The following is a 12,383-nucleotide window of genomic DNA, read 5'->3' as shown; positions in this document are numbered from 1 at the left end:
TTATTGACATCAACAATGGCGAGGTACTAGTTTATTTTTTGTTTGAAAATTTTACAAATTTTATTAAAACGAAAACATTAAGAGGGGTTTTAATTAGGGGTGTCAAATGATTAAAATTTTTAATCGAGTTAATTACAGCTTAAAAATTAATTAATCGCAATTAATCGCAATTCAAACCATCTATAAAATATGCCATATTTTTCCGTAAATTATTGTTGGAATGGAAAGATAAGACACAATATGGATATATACATTCAACATACAGTACATAAGTACTGTATTTGTTTATTATAACAATAAATCAACAAGATGCCATTAACATTATTAACATTCTGCTAAAGCGATCCATGGATAAAAAGACTTGTAGTTCATAAAAGATAAATGTTAGTACAAGTTATAGAAATTTTATACTAAAACCCCTCTTCATGTTTTCGTTTTAATAAAATTTGTAAAATTTTCAATCAAAAAATAATCTAGTAGCCCGCCATTGTTGATGTCAATAATTACTTACACAATGCTCATGGGTGCTGAAGCCTATAAAATCAGTCGCACTCCGAAAAACACAACAAGTACACATTTCACTGTGCAGTCATTTTAATCTGTTTGAGCGGGGCATTTGTGCGTTAATTGCGTCAAATATTTTAACGTGATTAATTTAAAAAATTACCGCCCGTTAACGCGATAATTTTGACAGCCCTAGTTTTATATAAAATTTCTAACATTTACTAACATTTATCTTTTAAGAACTACAAGTCTTTCTATCCATGGATCGCTTTAACAGAATGTTAATAATGTTAATGCCATCTTGTTGATTTATTGTCATAATAAATACTGTACTTTACGTACAGTATGTTGTATATATCAGTCTTGTCTTATAGATGGTTTGAATTGCGATTAATTATAATTTTTAAGCTGTGATTAACTCGATTAAAAATTATAATCGTTTGACAGCCCTAGTATTTATTGAAGATTTGACCACAGCCATCTCCCCAGTGCCTTTGCCTGACATGCAGCTCCATATCATCCAGGACTGAGGGAATTTTCTTCTTCAGGCAGTCAGCTTTGCAAATCTCACTGGAACAGCACCAAACAAAAGTTCCAGCATCATCACCTTGTCCAATGCAGATTCTTGAATCTCGACAAGGTGATGATGCTGGAACTTTGGCACGATGCTCTTTCATTCAATGTCGAATGAGTGTCTGTAAAGTCTCTGGGGTCTTTTAATAAACCTGACAATTTTTTAATAGGCCCTTTATTTAAGAAAGTATTTTTATAAGTGGTCATGATTTAAATATCAACTTGATAATTTTGCTCATAAATCACTCAAGACATCTGGATGATGCTTTATGAAAAGCAGCTTTATTTTTCCATTTAATAACACCTCCATGAAGACAAATTTTTTACATGTTACATCACATTCTAAAGTGCACAAATATTGTACAATGGGAACGACTTAAATACACTGCGGGAGTAGGGGAGGGGGGCAGAACAAATTCCATTTGCTTTAAAAAAAAAAAATGAAATAAATGAATTTAAAAAGGGGCATGCTTGTTCAAAAACAACAATCACTATGCATGTTTCTGCTCAGGTATGAGCGAGAGGGGTTGGCCTGGGAAAAAAAACCTTGTGCAGCTTGCTTGGGGGAGCAACACTAAGCTTTGGCACCTTTAGAGAAAAGAGAAAAAAAGATATTAACAAGGAATGGCAAGCACTCAGGTATATTAAGTTTGAATAAATTATAGTCTTAGGGGCTTGTGTAGAATGCATAATAACCCATGCCTTTTGGGTTGTCCTTATTGTAATCCTCAGCGGTCAAGTCTTCACACTTTATGCTGGGAGAGTTCTCAGTACTGGAACCCCCGGGGGACATCCTGCGCCTCTTGCACACCATGGAGTACACGCTGGCATCGCTAGAATCCACAGATTTCAGCGAGTGAGAAGTCTCAATCCAGGCGGTGGTCGACGGTGCCGTTTCGTCCGGGAGCTTGTCTTTCGTGGCCCCCAGTTGGTCCTCCACAAAGGCTGGCGGGCTTGGCCGAGGGGACCAGGGCAAGCCTGTGGTCATCTTGCGCTGGTAGGAGCTTCTTGTGCCCCATCCGGCAGCCATGGAGGCAAAGGCCGAATCCGGGTAGTAGCTAAGGGCGTGGGACGTCTGTAGGGATAGAGGTTTGATGCCGTAGGACAGCAGACTACTGGTGGAATAGTCATTGTCGTAGGAAAGGTCCAGCTTGTTGGAGCCGGGCTGCTGTACCGGTGGGACGAACCAACGCTGGGCTGAGGCGGCGGCGGTGGCGTCCTCGGTTTGCGGTGACAGCAGGCTGTTGGTTTGGGGCACGGCCCGTTCGCTGCTGTAGAAGCGGTTTTGGGGCAAGTTGTTGACGAACTGGTCCTGAAAGAAGGGTTGCATGGCGTAGCGAGCACCGGGAACTATTTGGGTTGATCGTGGAGAGTCTGTTGGAGATGGGGTCAGCCTGTCACTCTCGGGGGCTGTGTACATTCTGGTCAAACGAATAAAAAAAGTGGAAAGTTAGACAGGAAAGCCACTTTAAATGGATAAAGAGAATGTTGGACTTAAAGACTTGTAGGCTCTGATAAGCCACAATTGTTCTCTTTTACTAAAATATGGTATTAGAGTCACATAATACATTGCTATTGATATTAAAATCTAATATTTAGTACATGTTTTGACCTACGGAGGGCGCCATGTTTTATGCGCGCAATGGACACTCGGGGTAGTGATGTAGTTTGTCAGTACCAGTGTTCTGCAATTCGCGGCGAGACGTCCAACACATGCGCACATTGGTTAAAAGCAGCAAGTACTTACAATTTGTGTTTTTACTGAGTCATTTATTACTTTTTAATTGCCTCAAAATACTTTTTTGCATGCATTTCCCTTTCATACTTTTAGCATTGTTCTCTTGTGGTAGTTTGAAAGCAGAATGTTGATTTGTTGACCACAAATTACCCTTGTTTGATACTACAGTGAACCCTCATTTTTCCCCCACAGTTAATGGGGACCGCCCACGCCCTATAATCGAAATCTGCCAGGTAGAGGTGTAGCTTATTTACATTAAAAATATATATGTATGGTGGAAAACGCAGACAAGGCTGAAAAGAGTTTAAAATAAACTGCTGTCCAGTATTTTAAGCCAAAAGAACTGTTGTTTGAAAGAACAATATGTGTATATGCTGCCATAGCAGTTTCATGGCGCATTAAGCCCCCAAACTATTTTTAATTTGTCTGTTTTACCCTGGAGACCCCCTTTTACAGACATCGCGCAACTGCTTTTGTTTCAACCATGCCATAAAAAGAAGTAATTTTATTTATTATTAGAAATTTTCACTTAATGGGGACCGCCCCACGTGATAATTGAAATCCGTGAAGTAGAGGTTTAGCTTATTTGCATTAAAAAAAAAAAAAAAAAAAAAAAAAAAGGTAGAAAACACAGACAAGGCTGAAAAATAAAAATAAAATAAACTGCTGTATTTTAAGCCAAAAGAACTATTGTGTTTGATAGAAAAATATGTCTACAGTATATGCTACCATAGTAGATTCATGGCGCATTTAGCCGCAGAACTACTTTTAATTTGTCCGTTTTACCCTGGAAACCCATTTACAGACGTCGCGCAACCGGTTTTGTTTCAACCCAGCCATAAAAAGAATTATATTTTTTTATTCGAAATGTATCACTTTTAGCTTTAAATTATTAATTCATTTCTAATATTTTGTTAAAATGACTTTCTAAAATTATTCACTTGCATATTGAAACTTTTAAACAAATTACGTCACAATGAAAAAAAATAGTGTCTGTCAATAGGTCATGGATAATCTACCTCATAACTATCGCTTAATTGTATTTTTTTTTGTGTGTGTGTGTGTTACAGTCACATTTTCCCTGATATTTTAGATGACAAATAATCCATCCAAACAAAGAATTAAAAAAAAAAAAAAAAGTTTAAAAGGGTAAATGTTTGAAAGAAAATTTCGACCACTCCTTGACGTCTGCGATTTCTGCATTGCGACCCTTGTTATATTACCATGTTTCACCCATAAAATCACCAAAAAGTCCGGCTCGACACTTGGTGAGACATGCGACATGGAGTTTTGGGATCGAAACAAGGCAAGTACACAATATTATCTCGTTAAAATCATGGTGTTTTTAATCATGCTCTGTCATGGTCTCACCTTGAGTTAGGGTTTAAAAAAACAAAAACAAAAAAAAAAAAACTTAAAATGCGCTCCTGTTCAAATTTTTTCTCTCCCAGAAAATTTGGATTTTAAGCTTTCCAATGATGTATCACACATGCATATCGGACAATATTCAGATTTAGCATTGAAAAGGTTTATATAGGACATTATTTTTCCCTTTTTCCCCTCAAAATTCTTTTAATTAAATTCTTCATTGAGTGAGTCCGCTCAAATCAACTCATGCTGCTTAGAACAGCACATAACAAAACGAGTAATAGGGACCACAGCCAACGTTTAAAAAGTTAAACGAGGTGGCGGCTTTTGAAAGATAGTTGTCTGGCCACTTCAAAGCAGCTCCCTTCTCACTCATTGTGTACTTTAAAAATCTGCAGCTGCCTGGTGAGAAAGAAAAGCTTCAGGAGGGAGAGTGAGAGGCTGTACACTGCTGGCCAAAAGTATTGTACCCCTGCAATTCTGTCAAGTAATGCTCAATTTCTCCCAGAAAATGAGTGCAATTACAATGCTTTGGTCGTAATAATCTTCATTTATTTTGCTCGCAATGAAAAAAGCAAATCATTAATTAAATCATTATCATTTCACACAAATTTCACAATCACAAAAGTATTGGCACCCTTTGAAAAATCATGTGATGCTTCTTTAATTGGTGTAATTAACAGCACCTGTTACTTCCCTGTGGCACATAACAAGTGGTGGCAATAACTAAATCACACTTGCAGCCAGTTAAAATGGATTAACGTTGACTCAACCTCTGTCCTGTGTGTACCGCATTGAGCATGGCGAAATGAAAGAAGACCAAAGAACTGTCTGAGGAGAATAATAAAATAAAAATTGTGAGGAAGTACGGGCAATCTCAAGGCTACAAGTCCATCTCCAAAGACCTGAATGTTCCTGTGTCTGCCGTGTGCAGTGTCATCAATAAGTGTAAAGCCCATGGCACCTTGGCTAACTTCCCGAGATGTGGACGGAAAAGAAAAATTGACGAGAAATTTCAACGAAAGATTGTGTGGATGGTGGATCAAGAACCTCGACTAACCAAACAAGTTCAAGCTGTCCTGCAGTCCGAGGGTAAAACAGTGTCAATCCGTACTATCCGTCGGCGTCTGAATGAAAAGGAATTCTATCTTAGGATAACTAGGAAGACCCAAACTCTGACCCAGAGACATAAAAAAGCGAGGCTGGAGTTTGCCAAAACTTACCTGAGGAAGCCAAAAACATTTTGGAAGAATGTTCTCTGGTCAGATGAGACATTAGACGTTTTTGGGAAGAGGCATCAACATAGAGTTTACAGGAAAAAAAAAGACTTGGCCTTCAAAGAAAAGAACACTGTCCACACAGTCAAACATGGTGGCGGTTCCCTGATGTTTTGGGGTTGCTTTGCTGCCTCTAGCACTGGACTGCTTGACCATGTGCATGGCATTATGAAGTCTAAGGACTACCAACAAATTTTGCAGCATAATGTAGGGGCCAGTCTGAGAAAGCTGGGTCTCCCTCAGAGGTCTTTGGTCTTCCAGCAGGACAATGAACCAAAAGCACTAGAAAATGGTTTGAGAGAAAGCACTGGAAACTTCTAAAGTGGCCAGCAATGAGTCCAGACCTGAATCCAATAGAACACCTTTAGATAGATCGGAAAAAGCCAGTTTGGAGAAGGCACCCTTCAAATCTGAGACCTGGAGCAGTTGACCAAAGAAGAATGCTCTAAAATTCCAGCAGAGCATTGGAAGAATCTCACTGATGGATACAGGAAGCAGTTGTTCGGTTATTTCATCTAAATTTTGTGCTACCAAGAATTAGGCTGAGGGTGCCAAAACTTTTGTCCGGCCCATTTTTGGAGTTTTGTGTAAAATGATCATGATTTAATTTTTTTTTCATTCTTTTTTTGTGTTTTTTTTTTTATTGTAAGCAAAATAAATGAAGATATTACTAGCAAAGCATTTGTAATTGCAATCATTTTCTGGGAGAAATTGAGCATTATCTGGCAGAATTGCAGGGGTGCCAATACTTTTGGCCAGCAGTGTACATGATCGGATGGGACATCTCTATAAAAAATGCATTTTTTTCCTATTTTTATTTTTATTTTTTTAAATTGAAAGAGCGCGATATTTGAAGCGCAAAGTACCAAGGGATCACCGTCCTACGTTTCAGTATTTTCTCAAAGCATCTTTAGTGTGTTTTGCCTGTATGCATCTAAACAAAACAAGCTGAAAGCGCACGGTAGTTCTTTGGGTGTCAAATTCACCTCTTGTTGGACGTTTCGCCGGTTTAGCACATTTTGGCAGAACACCAGTTTTGTTCTACTCTCGTCACGTCTCATCCCGTCCTTCCTGTTCCTTTTGCTTTTGCGAAATATTGACAATGCTGTTATACTCATTAATGTCGGGTTCAAATTGAAATAACTTAACAGATGACACGTTTATGTCGCTAGAGTCATACTCTAAAAGCCTGGTAGGTTAACCCAGAGACCTCACCAACAATGGCGACCTACTAGTTAAACTAATTTTACGAATTGTATAAAAATGAAAACACCAGGAATTTTTATATCAAATTATTTGAACTCATAATAACGTTGATCTTTTAAGAACTACAAGTCTTTCAATCGGTGAATCCCTTTAAATGGAATGTTAGTGCAGGAAACCTACGAGTCGTAGTTGTCCCGAAAGCCTTTTGCGAATGGATTGTGGTCAATCTTCAGCTGTGTGATCTGCATAGAAAAAAATAAGCAAAATTAAAAACACATTCAAATAAAACACATCCTTACTACATGAAAATTATTATTTGAATTCTTACATCTGTATTCTGGTAAGCGGTGACGGCTATAAACTGGTTTTCAGGAAAAGTGAAGGTTTGAGTTCGGGCCTCATTGCTCATGTCTTCCACTCCGTCCTCTGTCACCTCGACAATGTGCAGCCGTGGTTGATATTTGTGTAGGGATTGCAAGACTATCATCTGCAAAAAAGGAAATACACGGTGGCTTTCACGCAAACAAATTACGTAACATTCTAATTCCAAAATTGTAGTTTGGCCTGATTAAAAAAAAAAATAGCTGGGAAAATCCAGCCTGATTTGAAATGACTGAATTTTCCAGAGTGTCTGATTTTTTTAAAATACAGAAATATATATGTTAAATAGAAGATAATCTAACCTGTGTGTTATTATTGTTGGCCCCTTTATTGTTCGTCAGCTTCAACTTGCCAAAAGAGATTTCTTGCCTCATCCAGTGAGCGCCAGTGTTTGGGGATTCAGGATGAACGTACATTTTGTTACCTGTAAAATTGAGATCACATTTTGTTATACAGTACAACATGTAAAATTTTATTAGGGCAGTATGTTTCATCATTGAAATTGAGTTATTGCTAATGTGTAAAATCTTAAGATTTATTCCCAACATGGATGAGCCAAATTAAAACAGGCCTACATTTTCATAGCAACAATTTCACTTCCATTTGAACACAATTTTATAATTTAACATGATACAATAATTGTAACTTAAATGCAATTCAACAAATTTGCTGCAAGTCGTTCTGAATAATATGGATTAAACAATCATAGATAGCAATAATATGTGGTTTATATGGTCATTTCACAACCTCTCGTCCCCGTTCATACACACACTTGTCGGCCAATAATTTAAAATTTTAGAATAGTGTAGTAGTTTATAGTAGTTTTTTGTGTGTGTATTTATTGTTTAATGTCATTGTTTGCCAGTGTGTTATTATATGAGGATGGTATAGTGTGCTATAATTCACCCTTTCTGCTCTTATAAATTTTCTTCTTATTGTCTTACGCAGGTTACGGTCTACACTGAAAAAAGATAGCTGGTGGATTTACTTGATAAAATCACTGCAACAATTTGCACTTTTATTAAGTAAATTTGACTGCAAGCAGTACAATTTACTTAATAAAACTGCAAATTGTTACAATGACTGTAACAATTTGCACTTTTATTAAGTAAATTTGACTGCAAGCAGTACAATTTGCACTTTTATTAAGTAAATTTGACTGCAAGCAGTACAATTTACTTACTAAAATTGCAAATTGTTACAATGTTTCTATCAAGTAAATCTTGATTCTATCAAGTAAATCCATAAGTAACAATTTGCACTTACTTTTATTAAGTAAATTTGACTGCAAGCAGTACAATTTACTTAATAAAAGTGCAAATTGTTACAATGATTCTATCAAATTCACCAATTATTATAAGCTTTGAGTTGCATTTGAAGGAGACCTGACTCACAGATGATCCTAGCTGAGCATTATGAGGTAATGTACACTTTGTGAATATGGATGTGCGTGTTTGAATAAATTGAATATATTGAAATTGACGTTTTTTCAGCCTTCATGTTCCATCTGATAATCCACATATACACATGGTGATTAAATGCAGAAACAGAATCACTCTACACTGAAAAAAAAAAATAATAATAACTGGTGAATTTACTTAATAAAATCATAGTAACAATTTGCACTTTTATTAAGTAAATTTTTACTGCTTGCACTTTTATTAAGTAAAATTCAGTAAGTGCAAGCAGTAATATTAATGAAAGTGCAAATTGTTACAATGATTTAGCATAAAATCATTGTAAAAATGTGCACTTTTATTAGGTAAATTTGACTGCTTGCACTTTTATCAAGTAAAATTTACTAAGTGCAAGCAGTCAAATTTACTTAATAAAAGTGCAAATTGCTACAATGATTTTATCAAGTAAATCCACCACTTTTATTAAGTACATTTTACTAAGTCCAAGCAGTAAGATGTACTTAATAAAAGTAGGTGCAAATTGTTCTAATGATTTTATCAAGTAAATCCACCAGTTTTTTTTTTTCCCGGTGTACAAGCAATCGTTAAAGATCTTTGCCAGAAAACCAATGCATTTCCATGTTTGTAACATTTTTTTTTTAAGTACCATTTTTTTGAGCTATGAGAATTTAAAATTGTTTAAAACGGCTTGTCTAATATACAAAGTGTTACATGGACTCGCCCCACCTCCAATGTCAGACGAAAAAAAAGGGGGCTCACAGTGGTCTCAGGACCAGGGCCTCCTCTAGAGGGGACTGTGATGAGGTCCCAATCAGAAAAACAGCCATCGATCACAATTCTAACTCTGTAAGGCCATTAAAATCTGGAACAGTTTACCACTCGCCATCAGCTCAAGCAGTGGTTGAAAGTAACCCAGATAGGAGACCGACATTGAATAAACGTCGATTTTCCCATCAAAATCATCAATATGGTTGACGTTGAAATTTTCGACGTCAACTGACGTTAAAACAACGTTGTTGTATGGTATGTCAGGCGATGGTTGGGTTAACATCGTTTTATAGTTGATGAACTAATTTTGACAAATAGTTGATTTATGACTGAAAAGTATTTGAATTATGGATAAGCGGGCGTTTTGTTCAAAAGCACAACATTGATTCAGCGTTGTTCCAATACTATTAATAATCGAAATGACGTTTAGCTGCTGTAAGGATTTCAACGTTGAAACAACATTAATTGAGGGTGGAAAAGTCACGTTTATTCAACGATATACAGCGGAATTTTGAGCCAACATCTTTTCAACGTCAGGGAAACCAGTCCTGCAATCACTGACTTTTAAATTCTTTGTAATCTTTTGCACTGTACTGTTTTTTTGTACCCTTTTGTTCTTTTTTGTCTTTTTGCGTCTTTGTGTTATACCTGCCAAAGGACTTCCCCCCCCTTAAAATCTGGCATATTTGCATCTTTTATATGTTCAGCAATGTGCACTGTCCATATTAAATAAATAAAGACATTTATATATTTGTGTGTATAAAATACACATTCATATACATTTTCACAATTATAACAAAATGCTAATTCTGTAGCAAACCTTGCATATTATTGTCCGCTTTGCCGCAAGTGACCCATTTTCCTCCTTGAAAACGCCAGTGATTCGGGTCGGCCAGAACGACTTCCACAAAGACGTTATAATGGGCCGTGAGGTTCAGCCCGGTGATGTTGAAGCTCAGGAACGGAAACATCCGTCTAGGAAATAGACAAAAATACATTATTAATATTTTAATCGTTGTGTATAATTTACTTAAAATGGACTAAAATATTTTTAGGAACGAAAAATAGTATTAAATAAGCCAGAGAAGCAAATAAATGGGAAAGCTGTTTGTTAAAATTGAATTTAAAAATGTAAAGTAAATTCTATATATGTATATTAAAGGTATTTTTTTTTAAATATTCTTACCTGCCCTGCTTGGTGATAATCATTTCAGTCTGATGCCGGTGAAACTTGAGCCACAGAGGCCGGTTGCAAAGATACACCTGCGCCCGCGGGCCGGTGCCGGATCCCGGCAAAGACATGGAGCTGATGCCGGTCCCGGGATAAGACGGGTACAAGCAGCCGGGCCCCTGACTGAACTGGTACCCCCCGCTGCCGAACTGGGTCCGCCCGGTGCACACGGACGGAGATGAGAACCCGGCGGGCGGCAAAACTGATCCGTAATGGAGTGAAGCCGGGTACCTGGACCCGGTGGTGCCCGTGTAAACGGAGCCAGTTTGCCCCGCGTACGGAAATAAAGAACACGGACTCGCCATGTCGGAACTCGCCTGAGATGACGAGATGAAATAGCGATCAGAACCCAGTTCGTCTAAGTTGTACCGCCGACCGCTGGTCAGTTCGTCCTCACCGAGCACCGGGGAGCCTTTCCTCCCATCGGGGCCGGTTTTAGAGAACGTGTCCCCCTCTGGGTCACCTAACATCCCGTTCCCCTGCAGGTATTTTTTAGGAGCACTGTTGGACTCCGCTTCCGCTCGCTCCACTTCTTGATAATCGAGTTGCGACGGCGGCCTCGGACTGTTGTTGGCACTGTCCGACGAGGAGAGGTTGTAAAAAGTCTTGGGTAGAGCACTGGGGAGGATGTTCTCTAATTGCATGTTTGAAGGCGAGTCAAGAGTCCAATTGGAGATGAACGGAGGCGATCTGTTCGGTTCTGGGGGACTTGCACGCCTCCCTCCAGAATGAGTGATGGAAGGGGGCGGGAGTTCAAAACCTTTCTCCTGCTCTCCGCTGGGTTTTCTGATCAGATGATGGCAAGGACATGACTCTCAGAGGCTCTTATAAGATGTGGTCCAAGTGTTTGCAAGCGTGAGGGGAGGAGCTTTTAGGGGAGAATGCGGGGGCACCAGGCCTCTTGTAGCCAATGGCTGAACCCGGGCTCTAATTCAATTACCAATCTTACTTTCTCATTTTCTTTCCGATTAAATTGCTCTTATCAGGAGTGTCAGTCCGATTTGTATTGTCTTTTGAAATTTCTGATTATTAAAAAAATAGACAAGTTAAACACTTTCACGGCAAATCCTACCTCACAGTTCTTAAAATCCTTAAATGTTCGCTGTCCGTTTATTAGGTCGCCGAATCCACGCAATGAATGTTAAAAACTGGTTGAAAACAAACACGAATACATTCACTCGAGGGAGAAACATGACACACACGCACGCACGTGCATCTAGTTTACTAATTACCCTCCACACGTTTTTATTTATTTATTTTTTTTAAAGAAATATAGGTAAATTATTCTTAAACTGTTCGCGTCCATCGGAATTGACTCTAAAAATGGAAACATAAATTGACAATTAATTGCAAATGATTTAAAACACTTCAAACGAAAGTGGGAAATCGAAGGTTTATAATATAATCAAAATGCATTTAAATGTGTAGAATATCATATTTTCATTATTTTGTTTTTATTTATATTTTGGAATTTAAAAATAAAATGTCATTATTATCATTTATAAAACATCTTTTGCTATGCTGTGTTGTTGTAATTTGGACCTTGAGTCCATATTATAAGTTTCTATCTATCTATCTATCTATCTATCTATCTATCTATCTATCTATCTATCTATCTATCTATCTATCTATCTATCTATCTATCTATCTATCTATCTATCTATCTATCTATCTATCTATCTATCTATCTATCTATCTATCTATCTATCTATCTATCTATCTATCTATCTATCTATCTATCTATCTATCTATCTATCTATCTATCTATCTATCTATCTATCTATCCATCCATCCATCCATCCATCCATCCATCCATCCATCCATCCATCCATCCATCCATCCATCCATTAGGGCTGTCAAACGATTAAAGCTTTCAATCGAGTTAATCACAGTTTAAAAATTAATCGTAATTAATCACA

The 12,383-nt window shown here is 37.6% G+C and overlaps 1 protein-coding gene across 2 annotated transcripts; it reads right to left on the bottom strand.

The window, feature by feature from the left end:
* Window positions 1-1,337: 1,337 nt before the first annotated feature.
* On the bottom strand, window positions 1,338-11,661 carry eomesa (eomesodermin homolog a). 2 transcript variants are annotated; one of them, XM_057827163.1, is made up of 7 exons: window positions 10,420-11,661; window positions 10,054-10,208; window positions 7,350-7,471; window positions 6,995-7,153; window positions 6,847-6,908; window positions 1,780-2,498; window positions 1,338-1,665 (listed from the first exon to the last, which is right to left on the bottom strand). In XM_057827163.1, exons 1-7 carry the CDS (start codon window positions 11,106-11,108, stop codon window positions 1,652-1,654), a joined length of 1,920 nt encoding a protein of 639 aa, XP_057683146.1. In that variant the 5' UTR covers window positions 11,109-11,661; the 3' UTR covers window positions 1,338-1,651. The 2 variants fall into 2 exon arrangements, with proteins under 2 accessions (XP_057683146.1, XP_057683145.1); XM_057827162.1 differs by having other exon boundaries at window positions 1,338-2,498.
* Between the last annotated feature and the right edge of the window lie 722 nt (window positions 11,662-12,383).

The sequence above is a fragment of the Corythoichthys intestinalis genome, chromosome 22, assembly GCF_030265065.1.
Source record: "Corythoichthys intestinalis isolate RoL2023-P3 chromosome 22, ASM3026506v1, whole genome shotgun sequence".
Lineage (NCBI taxonomy): Eukaryota > Metazoa > Chordata > Actinopteri > Syngnathiformes > Syngnathidae > Corythoichthys > Corythoichthys intestinalis.
The sequence above is the reverse complement of the archived record's forward strand: the minus strand, read 5'-3'. Positions and strand labels throughout refer to the sequence as shown.